Source organism: Bos grunniens, chromosome 2 (assembly GCF_055505025.1).
Source record: "Bos grunniens cultivar Pamir isolate PY7600 chromosome 2, Bosgru_T2T1.0, whole genome shotgun sequence".
NCBI classification, from domain to species: Eukaryota; Metazoa; Chordata; class Mammalia; order Artiodactyla; family Bovidae; genus Bos; species Bos grunniens.
Window position 1 is genome coordinate 85,101,710 of NC_141166.1, and position 19,410 is coordinate 85,121,119.

The window sequence follows — 19,410 nt, forward strand, 5'->3', positions numbered from 1 at the left end:
TAGAACCTGTAAAAAAGGATCTTTTCTTTATGACTAATGCAGCTTATAGACATTTGCACAGTATGGTGACAAAGTGTAAAACTCTAAATCAGTTGGTTAATTAATTTTCTACATGCTAAGGTGAAACTAGAAAGATGAAAAGTCCAAATACTTTCTAAAATATCTCCCCATAATTAGGGATGAAGAAGGCAATGGCGACCCACTCCAGTACTCTTGTCTGAAAAATCCCATGGATGGAGGAGCCTGGTAGGCTACAGTCCATGGGGTCGCTAAGAGCCGGACATGACTGAGAGACTTCACTTTCACTTTTCACTTTCATGCATTGGAGAAGGAAATGGCAACCCACTCCAGTGTTCTTGCCTGGAGAATCCCAGGGACAGAGGAGCCTGGTGGGCTGCAGTCTACGGAGTCGGACATGACTGAAGCGACTTAGCAGCAGCATAATTAGGAATGGGTTACCTGCCTGTTCTTTAAAACATACTTAAGTAAGAGACTATCTAGTGGTTCTATAAAGGTTTCTCAAATAACATTGTCTCCCCACCCCCTCCTTTTTTGGATTGATGATTTCGTTAAAAGCTATTCTCCAATTGTAATTTTGCTTTCTCTGCTTTAATGTGGTCTATGGGGTTCATTAGATCCAGCCTGTTAATGGCATCAGCTGGGTTTAGGTTTCATTGCAGCTGAACCTCACCATTGCTAATCACTTAGCTAACATATGCCAATATCATGGTACCTAATGACTCCTTCTGCAGTGACTACTTTATATTCCCATGTCTCCTCCTCTGAAAGGCTAAAGTAACATTGATTATCAGTATCAGCTGAAGATGGTGGGAGCACTGATGACTTCCTCTCTCTTAGACGACAACATACGTACTTGGTTCAGAATCTTTAAGCTTTGTTGAGCATTTTTAGTGATCCATTTGCATCCCCTCCTCATCCCTATCCAGGCCATATGGTTGTCACATGAGGCAAAAATCAGGTGCTTCCATTTCCAAAATAGTGTAGACTTTTTCCATTTGTTACTCAATTTTTGCATCCAACATTGTCTAGGCTTTAAAGTGGCACAGCTCAGTCATCTTAATTTACTTTCGGCAATCTCATTGCTCCCTGGAGACATTGAGTGAGTAGGAAAACACTGCAGATGTGTAGGGACAGCATATTGCTCTTCAAAATTTTTGGTATTCTGAGATAATTTTGATCTGTTTATCTTTTTTTGGTTTATTTGATATTTGAGACCAGAATAAAAGGTGCTATCAAATCCTTTTCTCTCTCTCTTTTCTTCTAATGTCATTACATTACAAAGGGAAAGATGAGAATCTATCATTGAGGGGCTTCTGGCTTTGCAGGAAGTGGGTGGGCAGCAACACAGTGTGATGGCAGAGAGTAATTCTGCTTCAAGGAAGATACTGCCCAACAATTTTTAAAACTTAATAGGATTAGTCATGGGAACTATTTTTAGCAGAAGTCCAACTTTATCCATGTATTTTAATGTGGGAAAATTGTGTCCTTTTCCCTCTGCTAATGTTTGATGTATTCCAGCCCTCCTGTGAGCATGTTGGAGTATCTTATGGGACCTGGAGTGGAGGAGAACTTCCTCTTGGATTCTCTCTGTTTTCTTTCGTGAAAATGACATTCCAAAGCTGTTTCACTTTCTGACAGGAAATGGAGCCTTGCCAAAAATGATTAAAGTCCGAGAAAGCATAACAGTTCCAAAGCTGCAGCCGTGCTTTAGGAGTCCTGAGTTTGACATGGTGTCAAACAAACGTGAGATATTGTTTAATAAATTTGAATAATACAGAGATAGGAAAAAATCATTCCTGGCTTATTGCAGTAGTGATTTGAATTAAGTATGTAAAAGACTGTCTACATCTAATTAAATTGAAACAAATACCTAAACACACTTGTGTAAGGTTAGCCTAGCCGATGACTTTGTTCCATTATACTAGTTTTATGTGTGAGACAAAAGTATTATTTTAAACTCATGTAAGTTTAAAACGGTATACATTTCTGCAGTTTGTCAGGGAAATGACTTCTGTTTATGTGACCAAACCTGTGCATAGTGGATAATTTTTAAAAATATAATTAATTAAACTAAATTCATCAATAAAATCACTTAGAATGAAATAGTTTTGTTTAAATAGGTTAAATAGTAATTGAAAACTTTAGTCAATATTTGGAATCATAAGCCCAAAGGCTTTTTATATAATAGCGGCCTCAATTATTTCACTGACAATCTTAGTTAAATTATTTTCTCTTTCCACCAGAGAATTATGCATTTGTGTTTAATTATATACTACCCCTTCTTCCAAATAAAACTGACCAAGAAAAAAAAATGCAGCTCTCTCAAATCAATAAAAAGTAATACTTAAGGGAAAAAAATCCTTAAGAAAAACCTTGTAAAACATGGTATTTTTTTTTTTTTTTAGCTCCTTTGAAAGACTATTATTTAAATGAACTAATTTTATTATTTCTTTCTTTTACTCTTTGGGTGTATACTTGGAATATGTTTTTAGTGCAAAAAGTTGAAAGTTTTCTGTACCTATTGACATTTGACGAGCACTACGATTCATGACCACTTTTTAGACAAGCTAAATTGATTAGAGAAGTCATTCAATGTCATGGAGTACCATTTGTCACTTCATAAACAGCTACAACCTGCTGCCTACAAATGCAGAAGGACTGCCAAATAAATCACATCAAATGGTGGGAGTAGACAGTATCCCTTCATCTATAATTGGTACAGCCTCTCCTGTCACGTTTGTTCATACTTGTGATTCTGGTGTGGATTGACACTGACATGGAAAGGGCAGCCACTATCAAAGACGTTAGAGAGTCTATGTTTCGGTGATGTATGTGCTAATAGATATCCATCATAATATTACATTAATGTCACCCATGTATCAAATGTACAACTTAACCATCTAGATATCTGATGATATGCCCATGTGGTTCTGTTCTAAGAGGAGATAAGCTCTTTGGCTTTGAAGGGAAATTGATAGATGAAAGAGGAAATAACATGGTTAACAGATCTATAAGAGAATATTACAAATGTAGCTTGCATGTGCCATTTCACTGTACATAATTGTAAAGCTCTATCTTTTAATTTCAAAATAAAAATAAATATACTTTTTTTTGCTAATTTCAAAGCAGCTTCATTTTAAGAATTTTGTTTCCTTGTCAAGAAAAAAAAAAAGGCCCCTATTATAATTAATGCTTTGTACTATGTCCCAGGTTTAGGCTTTCTTAGGGTCAAAACTCTTTTTCCCTGAAGTATCTGTGTGTATGCAATGTGCAGCTGTGTGTATAAGTATACACACACACACACACACACACAGGCTTTTGTATATATTATACCATAATACCACACTAACATTAAAAATTAACATAAATTAATGAAGACAATATACTTCCATAATGTCAAGTCTTTAAACACTGTAGACTCCAGGGAGATGGAAATGGACTTGAGTTGTTGCTAAAACATCTCTAATATATTGTATTCCACTCTGCAGAGATAATGGCCGTGTCCACATGATAAACTGGAAAATTCAGTATTACTTTAGAACAGCTTTGTTTTATTGGACTTTTACTCTTTGCAAGGAGCTTTGCATATATTATCTCATTCCATTTCACAGTAAGTAGGAGAGGTGGCTGTTTATATTCCCATTTCCTAGATGAGGAAATGGAGGAACCAAGAAAATAAATGAGGTACACAGTATCATCCATGAAGGATAAAAACTAGGATCCTGGACTGTCTGGATCCTACCCTTTTACACTGTGATATAGCCTCAATCAAGCTTTTAGAACTCAAAAATAAATCCTTGAGAGATGTGCTTAGTCACTCAGTCATGTCTGGCTCTTTGCGGCCCCTTGGACTACAGACTGCCAGGCTTCTCTGTCCATGGGATTCTCCAGGCAAGAATACTGGAGTGGGTTGCCATTCCCTTTCCCAGGGGATCTTCCCAACGTCAGGATAGAACTCAGGTCTCCCGCATTGCAGGAGGATTCTGTACTGTCTGAGCCATACCAGGGAAGCCCGAATATGTTGAGAGATGAACATATAGTAATAACACCAACAGAGAAAGGAGGCCAATTCAAAATCTCTGAAAAATTTCCCTTTCTGAAGTACCATATTAGTTGATCCTGGGAGCAGAGGTGTCTGCAGAAATGAAACATTCTCTATGAAAACTCAGGCTTGGGCTTGAAATACTCTTAGCCCCCCTCACCATGGCTCCCAAATAAGAAGCCTGTCCAGAAGAAAGTGGGTCAATGTGGAGCTGTTGGAAGAGGGTCATGAAGATGCTATTTGCTATTCATATTAAAATAAGCCAATCATTCAAACTAAAGATTCTAACTTTACTATTTAATTAGTTAGAATATTCCACAATATTTTATTACCTTCTATGAAGAAAATCGCCCTTGGAAAAATGCAGGAACATTCTGCTTACTAATGAATGGAATTTACAAATAACTGTTTGAAGGATCTGCTTCACTTTCCCAGAGGATCTTATTCCCTAGAAAAAGTTGGATTCAACTGGGAACCTGGAGAGGTGTATATCATGAAAAAAAGTTACTGCAACTTTTGTCACAATATCCATAACTAGAAAACATGATTTTTCTATAGGTTAATTCAGTTAAAGTCTATTAGATGTACTTACTGACATAGAATTTGTTTTGAAAAGGTATAGTGAACCTATTCTTCTTTTCTAATATAGATAGTCAAAAGGAAACAGACATGAATTCATTTGAAAATAGGTTTGGACAAATAAATGGCAAATGTAATTCTAGTTATTTAAGTTATGAAAAATGGAAGGCTCCTATTGATAAACAATGAAGAATTGACCAATATCCAAAGCAGGCAGCTTTCATGGGACTGTGCTCATTGTCAACAAATGTTGGGAAAAGGTCAATGGTTAATTAAATAATCCATCACCTCAGGATAGAGAGTAGTTCTCAACTCTGACAATCAGTGACAGAAATATTAAAAGGTCAAGAAATGAGTTACAATATATTCTGTTTTGTTATTATGTATTATAAAGATGTGACTCTCTTAAAGATGTAAAGGATACAAAAGGCTCTTATCCTACTATAAGTATGTTTCCTAAAAAAATATACTTTGGATTATTTACTGATATGAATACTGAGAATTCTCCTGAAGCTAGAGACTTCTTTGAAATTTTGTACTTTTTGAAAAAGAATCTGTTTTTGATAGTGAATATTTTGTCTCGATACTTGAAAAAGTATGTGATGGAGATGGAGTAAGGGGCGGGGGAGAGGCTTCTTTTTTGAGAATCACTTTCACTGGGGCTTGGTGATTTCAAACCATTATTTGCTTTGTAAATAAACATCACTGCAAAGATGGTAGCTTTCAGCTGCTGACTGTACTTTCTTGTGATGGTGGATAACTCAATTGCTCTCAGAGAATAGTAACATCTCCAATTTCCTTATGTCAAGTACAGAATAACCCTTCTGTAAATTAAAAGTATTACACAAACTTGATATATTGATTTGACCTAATTTTCTTTTGCCTGGATTTGTTTCCTTACTACCCTTTCCAAACATTAGTTATTATTATTTTTCAGTGGGTATTGATATTTAATTTGGGCTGCCTTATCTGGGCTTCCCAGGTGTCGCTAGTGGTAAAGAACCTGCCTGCCAAGACATAAGAGACACAGGTTCAATCCCTGGCTCAGAAGATCCCTTGGAGAAGGGAATGGCAACCCACTCCAGTATTCTTGCCTGGAGAATCCTATGGACAGAGGAGCCTGGTGGGTTACAGTTCATGGGATCACAAAGAGTCAGACATGACTGAAGGGATTTAGCAGGCATGCATGCCTTATCTAGCAAAATTTTTCTCCATCATCCTCCCTTATTCCATCTTCCTGCCCCAGAGTGCCATTGATTCATTCCTAGTTTTCAAGTCTCAAGTGTAAGCATTCCTTTTTTTCTGTACTGGAGATTGACTAAGTGAAAACCTACTCATTTTTGTCTTTCCACCCGCCTTTCTCCTTTACCTCTGTGGCCAAAATATGGAAAACAGACAATGAAAAGAGGTGCCCCAGAATAACTGCTTTCCAGGAAGCCATAAATCATATGTGATTAAAGTAATTGGCAACAATAGAAGGAAAATATGTTCTTGTGCTTTAGCTCTTTAGTTTTGCATTGAGAGGAAACTGGTCACTAGTTGAGATCCCACAGGTTAAGGAGAGATAATGCTTTATTTGAATAGAAAAATGAAGCCTCTTACTTGTCCCTTGAGAAAGCAAGGCTTGGAGAGTAATGGTCTATGGCCACGTCACTGCTGAAATGTTCTTTTATATGGCTTCTAAATGAGGGGTGCTTCACCAGGGACTTTGACCCATGACTGTGCATGGCTTTACCCCCTTGCTGTCTGGGTGAATGCTGCTGTTTCGAATATGGGCAAGTGTTATATGATTATTTTATCTCTTACTGTAAAGTGTTTTGAGAGACTTTGTATGAGAAGCAATATAAAAATAAATTGAATTGAACTGTGGCTTCACCTCCCCACTTTTTAGTGCTGAAACCTTTAGAGCAAAAAGTGCAGTGCTGTGACAAAGGACAAGATTAAGATGATGTCAGGAAAATGGTCAGCTCTGGAGAGCCCTGACCCTCCAGGAGGTGTGTGTGTGTGTGTGTGTGTGTGTGTTAGTTGTCACATTTGCCTATGTGTTAGACTAAAGCCTTTCCACAACTGGGATAAATCATATTTGTGTTCTTCAGTTAGTCATTCTGAGGAGTCATAGGATATCCAGAATCTACTTCCAGTTAATGCATTTCTGTGAAGACAAGAAGACTTGTTAATTACACAAATATCTCTTTTACATAACATATCACTGTGCATTAAAAGCCCCTGGTTAGCCTCTAAAAGGCCAGGGTCTGAACCACATCATATTACTTTCAGAATCCACAACTGCAATAATTTTTCTTTTAAAATAAAATAATCTTGGCTTAGGGTAATAGGTTTTTCCTGCAGAAATGTGATTTTATGTTTTATGACACCGCATCAATACATTATTTTAATAAATGGCTCTTGGTTCACCAGAAGTGCTGTATTTTGACAATATCAGCCAACCTTTTCATTTGTTTAAGCAGGAAAAGTAGGGTGCCAAAATAAAGCTACTCTAGTAGAACATCTCAAGAATGTTTATGAAAACTCAGTTATAGCTACATTTATTAGAGTTAAAGCATAGTACTAATTTGTCATGCAGAATTCCAGAGAAGTGAGTAATTTCTGCATTTCTCTAAATGCCAGGGTTTTATATTTTGAGGTAACCATTTGCTTGTAAATATGAAACTAGCAAAATGGACTATAATGTGACAAAAGGTATCAGAGATTTGTCATTATCTGACAATAGTTATTGGATATATTTGCTACCATGCTATGGCATTTCTCATAAAAGTAAATTGGGGAATGAAAAGATTTATCACATCAGGCTCTCTGACAATGGTCCAGAATTTTTAAAAATTTGAATTAGATGATTTACTAGAGGTTAGAAATGGCTCCCCACTCTCTGTCCTCACAACACAGAAATTTTCTTACATACATCATGCTTATCTTCATCAAGTCTCTCTGAGACCCTCTGATTATGGATAAGCATTTTCAGTCCATAGACAATCAGTCTTATTACAAACTTGTGACCACACTAACTATTTAATTATCAAAATACAAAGAGAAAAATCTCTTTCAGGACCCAGAAACTTTCTTGTTTATAAGGTTGCAGAGAGCTCCCCTCATAGATTTGTTGTTTATGACTCCTTTTTATCTAAAGCTCTCAACAATATTTTTATATAATGAGTCAGATTATCCAAGGTATCCTGGGGATAAGTAGGAATATGATTGTCCCTTGGCAGTAAATGGTGACTTTGGGCCTGAAAAAATGAATATCCATTCAAAGGTGCTTATTATCTTAGGATGGCACAGAGACACTCATAGTCATTCATTTTTGTGTTTAATCTTTGTGGGACAGTATGCTCTTGTTCCGAAGTGACACTCTCCTAACCCTAAGATATCTCCTAAGATAACAGAATAATATATACAACATATGCACACATTAATGCATATATTAGGATTTCTCATTCAAATGGTTCATTTCATAGAAAATATAGTTGTACCTAGCAATTTATATGCAGAAGTACGAATAGATCTCAGAAACAGATGGGGACTGGGGTTGGGGGAGAGATATATTTTGCAATTCATCTAGTTACAGGTCCAAATGCCTCATTTTTACTTCTTCCCTGCAGTAGACTGAATGTTTATATCCCCCTAAAATCCCAGTCCCCAGTGTGATGACATTGGGAGGTGGGGCCTTTGAGAGTTAGTTAGGTCATGAGGGTGGAGCCCTAATGACTGGGATTAGTGGCTTTATAAGGAGAGGCATGAGTGAGATAATGTCTCTCTCCATCGTGTGAAGACATAGTGAGAAGGCAATCATTTACAAATCAGGAAGAGGGCACTCACCAGAACCTGATTGTGTTGTCACTCTGGTCTTATACTTCCAGCTTCCATACTGTGAGAAATAAATGCTTGTTGCTTAAACAACCCAGTTTATGGTATGTCAAAGTAGCTGAACTGATTGCTTCCCTCCACCCCACGATTATACTTCTTTTCCATTTAGACCATAACTCCATTTATTTTTTAAAAATTAAAAAAAAATTAAAGTCCATTTGATTTATAATGTTGTGTTAGTTTCAGGTGCACAGCAAAGCAATTCAGATATACACATTCACATATATATTTCCCATGTATATATTCCTAATATATATACATATTTTTGTTTTTCCTTTTCCATTATGGGTCATTATAAGATATTGATTAAAGTTCCCTGTGCTATATAAAATAGGTCCTCGTTTATCTACTTTATATATAGTAGCATATATCTGTCAATCCTAAGATCCTAATTTATCCCTCCCTCCCTTTTCCCCTTTGGTAATTATAAGGTTTTTTATTTTTTCTTTAATATGTGTGAGTCTGTTTCTGTTTTATAAATAAGTTCATATTTATCATATGTTTTGATTCTATATATGAGTGAGATTTGTGATGCTTTTGAACTGTGGTGTTGGAGAAGACCCTTGAGAGTCCCTTGGACTGCAAGGAGATCTAACCAGTACATCCTAAAGGAGATCAGTCCTGGGTGTTCATTGGAAGGACTGATGCTGAAGCTGAAACTCCAATACTTTGGCCACCTCATGCGAAGAGTTGACTCACTGGAAAAGACCCTGATGCTGGGAGGGATTGGGGGCAGGAGGAGAAGGGGACGACAGAAGATGAGATGGCTGGATGGCATTACCTACTCAATGGAGCATGAGTTTGGGTTAACTCCTGGAACTGGTAATGGATAGGGAGGCCTGGCGTCCTGCGATTCACGGGGTCGCAAAGAGTCATACACGACTAAGCGACTGAACTGAACTTACTTTACTTAGTAAGATATTCTCTAGGTCCATGCATGTTGCTGCCAATGGCATTATTTCATTCTTTCTTATGGCTGTGTAATATTCCACTGTATTTATGTACCACGTCAACTTAATCCATTGAAGGGCATTTAGATTGCTTGGCTACTGTAATCAAAGCCACTATGAACATTGGAGTGCATGTATCTTTTCAAATTAGAGTTTTGTCTTTTTTGGGCATATACCTAGGAGTGAGTTTGCTGGAAGATGACTCCATTTCTAAATGAGTCAATCAATAGCTAACATTATATATAACCTGGGACTTTACTGCATCATCTTTGTTCTCTTTTCTCCTCTGCTGTACTTATGTGACTCTACAGCTACTGTGCACACATTTGCTGTGTTCCGGGACATAGGATCATTCACTTTTGTTCAAATATGCCAAGTGTTTTCATGACTGTGGGCCTCCATTCATGATGATTTCTAAGACTAAAATCACTTTCATTATCTCTACATATTGAAAACCCGTTCATCTTCAGTTCTTTCCTAGTTTAAGTGGCAGAAAAGAGCCTCAGTTTTCCATCTGCAAACTGAGGATATGTAGCATTCTCTTTCAGTGTGATTTTGGCAATCTAGTGAAAATATGAGTTTGATCCTTTAGTAAAATGCCCTGGTGTTCTTCAATTAATCACTTCTCTGCAAACCAGGAACATATTGTACTTAAAATATTCAGCCTCTTATTATGCATGCATATGGAAATATCTTTTTCTATGCCTTGTAAGACCTAAGGAAATGCTGAACATTATTTACGCCTATATAAATACCTAATATTTATAATAAACTGGGGGATCTAGACTTAGTGGGAACTTAATAAATATTTTTTAAAATGGACTGTTCCATATGTTCAGTGTCCCAAATGTTCCAATATACATCTTGAACTATTTTGGACCAGTAACAAATTGAAGTTGGAATTAGTTCAGTTCATCAAGTTTATTTTTACTGCAATGTACCCAACACAGTAAGTGCTTCTAGTTGCTACCTTTGGACAGACTGCCAAAGAGATATGATATATGAAATACATCAATGTCACTTTTTAGTTCTGCATGACTTTCTTACAGTAACACAATCCAATTGGCAAGTTGATGAAAGCCTAGAAATGGAACTTCATTTAAAGGCTCTCAGTGGTGCTTATACATCCTATATTTCCTGCTTCATATTTACCAGTGTTGGTTCTGGTTTTTCTATATTTCAGATAGCATTTCCATGGCAAAAAGTTCATACTCCATAGTGTGAGGGACACTACTTCAAGTTACTTCTCTTATGCCAAAGGTACCAATTATGGCACAGAGGATGAGGGAAGCAACTGAAACAGGTCATTTGGTATTGTCATGTGACACCTGAAGTGGTATAATGTAACACACACACACACACAAATTGTAAAATGCAAGACTTCTGAAGGTGTGATGGGCTCCTTTATCAGAATTCAATGACTGGCTAAGATTAACTGTCTTTGCTCGTTAATAGAGAGATTTGACACATTCTAAAAGGTGAACTATTGAGTCTCACATTCTTCTCCGTATCATTTAATCATCCTCTTTGATAGCAACTGAACAGCTAGTGGACTGGGAACAACTTTGCCTTTTCAAAACTCTATATAAAAATGTCTCTTAAATTTTTTTGGGTATATTTATTTATCCACAATCTGTTCTCCCCCTCAGAGGAAGCTGGCCTCTTCAAAATTTGTGTGGAGAGCTAAACTTCTATATTGGCAGCTTAGTGTCCAGTTCAAAACCACATCCCACAAGGCATTGAGTAAGAGACCAGAGAATCTTCACGACGCCATCTTTAGATTGAGATCACATGGCTCTGAATATGCCTACTGTAGAGCTAGTAATTTTAGGTTTAAACGTTTGCCAAATTGACTTTCCTCAAACTGCATGTACCTTTTACCTCTGCCAGTCAAACCCACAAGTTTAAACTATATGGAAGGAAAAGAGCACCGAATCCCTTCAAATATCCATTTTGCTTATATTTTTGAAGCAAGAAATGGAAAAAAAAAACTTTCTATTAAAGAAAGAGGTAACATTTGCCCTCGGCCAGGGGCTTTCAAGTTCTCATATGTCTCAATGAAAGCCAACCTAATTAGTATAAATCAGAATTTTGTATTATAGACGTTCAAGAATAATGAGTTCTATTATGAAAGATTTCAGTAGGTAAGATATATGCTATTCAATGGAAAAAAATAAACAAGCTTCATTTCTTCATTAGAGGATGCTTATTTATAGTGCAATATATATCTACCTCGACTTTGACATTAAAGTTTTGACTGCTTTTTAGCTATAAAATTTGATATTGTTGTGGCAGCTGCGCTATTCGAATGATAGCTGCAGTACAGCTGCTATCAGTGAGGGAGATTTATTGCTTCCCTACATGGATAAGGATATGTGCATATTTACTTTTAGTTTTATTGCTGGTGTCCTATATTTTAATGACACAAGGTGAGATAAAAGAACATTATAACATTATAATCAAGAAGCCCTACAAATACAAATGGCTTGCTTCTTATGAAACTTTGTTTTAACTGTATGCAATTCCCTGTCTTTTCTTGCAGTGGAACAGTCTAAATTGGTAGAGATGTTACACTCCTGCACATGCCCTTATGCTTGTTTTTGGCATTTCTTTCACCAAAGGCACTGGATAGGAGAAGGAAGGGAGGAGAGTAAACAAGACCGGGAGAAAGAGAAGAGAGATGAGTGAGTATCACTAAGTAGTTCAGATAATTTTTTTGTGTGTGGTAACTAATTTCTGAGAGAAATTGGTTGATTTGAAACTTGGGATTCAACTTCAAGCCAATTTGGAAGCATGTAACTTGCTGTTTGAAAGACAATAAAGAAAAGGGATAGAAAGTTGAAAAGTTTTTTTTTTTTTTTCCCCCACTGATTTTGTCTCCTGTTCTTTTTCTTAATATTGTCTTGAACCAATAACCTAGTGACAGATGGGGAGAATTCAGTGTGCTTGGCAGTTTAGATTAGATTTGATAAGCATTCAGGTCTATTTGGTATTGAAACAGAGTTGGAAATCACATGAAGACAGCCTTTTCAGAAAAGTCCCATTACTTGGTGGTTTCTGAAAGTTAGTTCACAGTACTGCTGGAAGAGTCTTTGGCATACTGAGGGATTTCGTGATTGATACCAGGCAGCACAGATGTGCCTGATGTGCCTTCAAGGGTCTTAATGACGTTGTTTAATACAGAAAAAAGTTTTGCTTTACTATGAAACAAATGAAAACTGTTCTTTCGTTATCCTAGATCCTTGAACTTTCCCGTATTCTCACATCCTCTTCTTGATATATTTTCCTGTTTGTTTGTTTAGACTTGTGGGTTTAGAATGCTATGTTAATCATTTCTGTTTAAATACTAACAAATCTGTGGAATTAACAAGTATATGTGCCCTGCAGCATATGAGATTTAAGAAGACTGGTTTTGATCTTTCAGTTACCAGAGAAGTATTTTACAGCTCTCAAAATTTCCTCACATACATATTTGAAAATAAATCGGCCATTCAAAATTTGTAGAGTAAGCAATCAGATCATTTTACCTGGACTTATAGAAAATGAAAAGACAGATTCCTGCTGTCTTTATCCTTTTTTGCTCAGTAATCTGGTAGCCTTATTGGTATTATAAGTTAATTTGATGTTTTAGGTACTTATGTTTGCCTAAGAGTCTTATGTAGGGAGTTTTCTTTACTCTTTAGCCATATGTAAACCACATTTTTGTTAAGTATTTATCAAACTGCAGCTCCTAAAAAATTCATAGGTGTCTTTTTAACAGAGTCCAAATTGCAGCCTTTCTGAATTAAAGACAGTTTTAGTACATGAATTATTATTCCTGTAATAATTGCTTGCAACTGAACACTTGGAGACCATCTTTGATAAATATAGAAATGACTGAGTTTGCTAAATACTCTTTTCATTATAATAAAGCTATGCCAGTCAATTAACTCATTTCTCAAGCATGTGAGCACATTGTACACCAAGTACTGAAATGAGAACATTAGATATTACAGCCTTGAATAGATTTGATACCTGTTTTGTTGTGGGGAGGGGGAGGAGTAGGAGGGAGGTATTCATTTACCTTCTTATTTCCTCATGCAGAAATGCCTTGGTTTAAAGTGAAAGTTGCTCAGTCGTGTCCTACTCTTTGTGACCCCATGGACTATATAGTCCATGCAATTCTCCAGGTCAGAATACTGGAATGGGTAGTCTTTCCCGTCTCCAGGGAATCTTCCCAACCCAGGGATTGAACCCAGGTCTCCCACAGTGCAGGCAGATTCTTTACCAGCTGAGCCACAAAGGAAGCCAAGATACTAGCGTAGGTAGCCTAACCCTTCTCCAGCAGATCTTCCTCACCCAGGAATCAAACTGGGATCTCCTGCACTGCAGGTGGATTCTTTACCAACTGAGAAATACTTATTAAAAACATGAGTAAAACTACCAGATAACTATTTTTTTTAGCCCCAGTCCCCCTACCCTGCATCATTAGCCTCTACTTCCCACCTGGCAACCAGTGACAAAATTTAGTCCTAATGGGTATTTTACCCAGGCCTATTTAAAGATTATGCACATACGATTCTATTTTTCAAGTGTTCTCTAAATAAACCTTTAGCATGTATATGTGTCCTTTTGGTAATTCAATTTTCTTACTGATGTGAAAAAATCTATAAAAATGAAGAATTTTGATTTTAATATTAAATGCTATAAGTGACAGCACTTATCAAAAGTATGAAATTTTACTGTGAGTAATACACATGAGAAAACTTCTGGTGAAGAGAAAATTTTCACATGGATAAGATTACAAATAAATTTAAATTATTTTAGTCAGGCGCTTAACTGCGTTTTGGAGAAGGCAATGGCACCCCACTCCAGTACTCTTGCCTGGAAAATTCCATGGACGAGGAGCCTGGTGGGCTGCAGTCCATGGGGTCGCTGAGGCTCAGACAGGACTGAGTGACTTCACTTTCACCTTTCACTTTCATGCATTGGAGAAGGAAATGGCAACCCACTCCAGTGTTCTTGCCTGGAGAGTCCCAGGGACCGGGGAGCCTGGTGGGCTGCAGTCCATGGGGTCGCACAGAGTTGGACACGACTGAAGTGACTTAGCAGTAACTGTATTTTATCCTAAAATTAGTGCCCTGCTTGATTAAAAGTAATGACATCTTTGTTTCAGTAAACTTAACATGAAACACTATACAATGGAGAAAGTTTATTTAGAATTTGAGTTTAATCAATATTGTAAAGTAATTAGCCTCTAATTAAAATAAATAAATTTAAATTAAAAAATAAAATAAAGCAGAAAAAAATAATTTTAGAGTGATAATTTGCTTTTATTTCTTTTAAATCCTTTAGCCTAAAGATGCTGCAGATACTTAATTGATTGATGGATTGATTTCAGTTTAATATATGCTTCCTCAGCACATTTGGTTTGATCATTTTTGATTGGATCAGCTGATGACTGGTTATTTAGTAACTGGAAATTTGAGTAAACTGTCATATATCCAATTTTTAACTTTGAAGAAGTTTGTGAAGAGTCCCTCTGTAGAGTGAGCAAGAAAAATTGAAGGATTAAAATGTTTCAAATGCATTTACATTGTGGGTGTCCCTTTTATCATGGAGAAGAATGGCTGCATCATCCTTTGCAAACTTCCAAGTGGGGACAGCACTTGGGGTTGATGAGTGAGAATGTGGTGGTTTGAAAAGATCATGGAGAAACCAGCTTCTGAACTGGGAATTTGAAAGCACCCTAGCACATCATTCCTACAGCAAACCTAGAAAATAGCATGACTGGACATGTTAAGTAACAGAGGAATAGAGACATTTAGATAGTTTGTATAAGGTCTCCCAACTATATGAGCCACAGTCAAAATGCAGGAACTGCCAGAAGAATCATTAAGACTATAGACAAATGTGCTCCAGTAGATATATGTGAACCACAGGTGCAAGTCTCATATGTAATTTTAAGTTTTCTCGTTACAAAGAATAAAAGGAAACTGGTGGAATTAATTTCAATAATATATTTTACCAAATATATCCATTTTTATTTCAAGATGTGATAAAATTTACCAATAATGTTATATCTTTCTCAAAGATGTAACATATTAATGTACAAAATTCCATGTACATTTTTGCTTACAACATGTTTCCTTTTGAGCTAGTCACATGTCAGGGGCTCAGTAACTGGGTGGCTGGTGCATACCATATTGAACAACATAGCATTAGAGTACTTGAGAAACCAAAAATGGCCCACACAGTATTGTATCTGATTAGTCAGAGACTCCAGATAAAATGATCCTCCTGACATAAATATTAATTTTAGGTCATACAGGAGTGGTTTTGTTAGGGGAAAAAAATACATGTTCTAAGGGAACATATTACTTAAATTAGAGCACAGAATAGCTTAGAAAGGTCATTTAAGTCAGCTGGTTGGTGAAGCTCAAGAGACATGGCTTTCTGGCTTCAAAATCTTATTTTTATTATAATTGAATCAACAAAGATTGTTAAGTGCTACTATTTCTGAGGAAGGGGTCACTGCTTGAGGTGCATAGAAGCCAATACTATGGCACTGATTTTAGAGAGAGAGAGAGAAAAAAAAAAAGACCTTTATTGCCAGGTCTACTGGCAAGGAGCCCAGAAGCCCAGGGCTCAAATCTGTCTTTCTTACCTGGGATTCAGGGTGAAATTTAAGGGGTTAGGAGAATTTCAAACTCTGAAGCTGATTGGCTGCTCCTGAATCAATCATCAAGCTACTTGGGCTCCTGGAAGCCAGGTTTTTCTTATTGAAGGACTTGCTCTGTAAAGAGCTCTGCTGACAACATTTCTGTTCTTTGAGTTCTGTAGACTGATAATTCTTGTTCTGGGGTCATCCTCTCTTGCATATGCACAATGATGTCTCTGTAAAATAGCTCCAGGTTTGAGTAATCAACAGCCTGTTTTAAGGAAGCAAAACTGGTTTAAAGTGGTGTAGGGAAAAAGCAAAGTAGCCAAAATGGTGGAGGTCAGGCTCTCAGCCCACGGCCTCTCGCTCTCACCCCATATTTTGTAAATATATGGTTATGTAACAACTGAGATCACTTATAGCATTGTGATGCCTGTCAGGATGTACTCGCTTGGCCACGGGTCACTGTTGTTCTGTAAGCGTATATAAACTCCACCTGAAAACCCCCTTGTGGCCACGTTATGGCTGTGTGTGCTGGGTCGGCTATGAGAGAGTACAGCGTGTCTGTGGCTGCTGCACCAGCCAGGAGAAAATAAACTTGTCTGTAGTTCTTCGAGTTTTCTTCCAGCTTCCCTGCTTGCACCTTGCCCACCCTGGGTTCAGCAAACAGCGAGATACAGCAAGACAAGTGGTCAGTGTTTTATGTACAACCTCACTGTCTTTGAACTCTGCACTATATATTGGAAAATAAAAACATACATATGGTGTCTAATCCATTATTCCAAGAGGTCTTCCTCCTAGCCCATGATATGCCAACATATACATTCAAAGAGAGAGAACAAGTTCTTTTGAAACTGGATGTTACCAGATATTCAAAGAGACTGAAAGACCATACCAGCTATAGTGGCTAGCTCAATGCCAGAATCATTATTTTTATGTACAAAAGACAACCCATCTTGTAAACAAAAGCAGTAAAAAAAATGCGTCTAGAGCAGTAAAAAAAATGGTCCAACTTTTAACACTTGGTCTTCATGGCTGAGAAGACTTTAGAATCTCAAAAAAGGAATTGGAGATGAAATAAGTTCACGTTTTTAAAAAAAGGGTACAGGTGTTTAATGGCTAGCTTAGTTAATTAGTACTGGGCTTCCCTGGTGGCTCAGTGGTAAAGAATCCAGCTGCCAATTCAGATGATGCAGATTTGATCCCTGGGTCAGGAAGATCCCTAAAAGAAGGAAATGGCAACTCACTCTAGTACTCTTGTCTGGGAAAGCCCATGGACAGTGGAGCCTGGTAGGCTACAATCCATGGGGTCACAAAAGTCAGACATGACTTAACAACTAAACAACAGACAAAATGATAATTAGTAGCTCTGCTTATAATTTATCTATATTGGTTTTCAATTCTTTTTAAATGTTTTCCATATGGATTTCCTCACCCAATAAAATGATAATTATGTGCATCTACCTCATAAGGTTGCTATAAAAAAAGAAGAACATGCCTCTGATATACCATGGCCTGGGTTCAAACCATGGATCTGCCTCTTACTGTCTGTGTGATGTAAGATGAGTTACTTATCTTCTCTATTCCACAGTTTTTTTCACTATGAAGGCCTTACTGAAAGGTTGGCCTCTCTGTGCAGTGGTGCTGAATCAAATCCCAGACACAGAGTTTGGGGTGAAGTAGAAAAGGATAGCTTTATTGCTTTTCTAGGCAAAGGGAGACACAGGCTTCTGCCTCAAGAAAACTGTGTCCCAACTGAGAACGTGAGAAGGATTGTTCACAACAGTGGATCAAAGATGGGGTCTCTGACACGATTAGGGTGTGAGCAGGGCTTCCACTCCCTAATCTCGTCTCGACTCCTCCTCTTGATGAGCTTCTCTGGCTCCTTAAATCTTGCCTCAGGTGATTTCTTGGCTGCTCCACCCTATGGACTGTAGCCCACCAGGCTCCTCTGTTCATAGGGTTCTCCAGGCAAGAATATTGGAGTGCGTTGCCATGCCCTCCTCCCAGGAAGTGGGGGCGGGGGGGTGGTCTTCACCACCCAGAAATCAAACCTTTTACATCTCCTGTATTAGCAGGTGGGTTCTTTACCACTAGCGCCAACTGGGAAGTCTTGGAACTTGGGAAAGGTCATGAAAGCTGAAGTCTTGCCTATAAGCAATGGGGACAGGAAGCCTCCATGCCCAGGAGCCCATAGCCCATAGACATAGCACCATAGCCCCCCTCAGTTTCAAAAGGAGAATGATAACCCTTCTACTCATTGGCTTTAATGAAGATTAAATTAATTAATGTATGCAGAAGGATTAGAATACTGCATAGCACAAAATTGCTTAGTGGATACTAATTATTATAATAATTATTAAAATTACCTGGGGAATTTTTAAATACTTTCCTTGTTTTTATTTCTTAGATGCTGATTTGGCTACTTGGGGATCTAGTTTGTGAAGTTTCTCAGTGGATCTGAGGACCACAGTGTTTGGAAACCACAGGTGTGGATAGAGGAAAAGTATTCAGAAAAGCCAAAGAATTGATGCTTTTGAACAGTGGTGCTGGAAAAGACTCTGGAGAGTCTCTTGGACTGCAAGAAGATTCTATCAGTCCATCCTAAAGGAAATCAGTCCTAAATATTCATTGAAAGGACTGATGCTGAAGCTGAAACTCCTGTACTTTGGCCCCCTGATGTAAAGAACTGACTCATTGGAAAAAACCCTGATGCTGGGAAACACTGAAGGTAGGAGGAGAAGGGGACAACAGAGGATGAGATGGTTGGATGGCATCACTGACTCAATGGATATCAGTTTGAATCAACTCTGGTAGTTTGTGATGGACAGGGAGGCCAGGTGTGCTGGAGTCCATGGGGTTGCAAAGAGTTGGACACAACTGAGTGACCGAACTGATGCAGATGAAGTCAATCATCATCAAGATGAGTAGTCTAATCACAACAGTGGTGATTTTGCTTGGGCCACACCCTAGCATTACCAGGACATTTTAAACTCCTGGACAGCACCCAAACCAATTAAATCAGAATCTGGAAGTGGTCCCAAGTGTCAGTATTTCAAAAGCTCTGGAAATGGTGCAGTGCGTAAATAAGGATGAGCACCCATGAACTAAGGTAGGTTTAAATTCCACATTTTAATTTTTTTTTTTTTAGAAAAATGCTTCTAAGGTTTTAGATGATGGCAAATTGACATAAAAATAGCACATTAAGAAGAACATTGTGAAAAGTGTGCTTAACTGACCCAGTGTTATCTTTCGCTGCCCTTTTTTATATGGATGAATAAAGACAGATAGGAGTT

At 37.6% G+C, this 19,410-nt stretch overlaps 1 protein-coding gene across 1 annotated transcript in view; it reads left to right on the top strand.

Moving 5' to 3' along the window:
* The window catches only part of LOC147378292 (uncharacterized), a 720,625-nt gene that overhangs the window by 412,661 nt on the left and 288,554 nt on the right, over positions 1 to 19,410 (top strand). Inside the window, exons 6-7 of the mRNA XM_086351929.1 lie at positions 12,017 to 12,158; positions 18,525 to 19,226. Of these exons, the coding sequence (XP_086208055.1) occupies positions 12,017 to 12,037 (21 nt within the window). The 3' untranslated portion in view covers positions 12,038 to 12,158; positions 18,525 to 19,226. The remainder of the gene's footprint in view (positions 1 to 12,016; positions 12,159 to 18,524; positions 19,227 to 19,410) is intronic.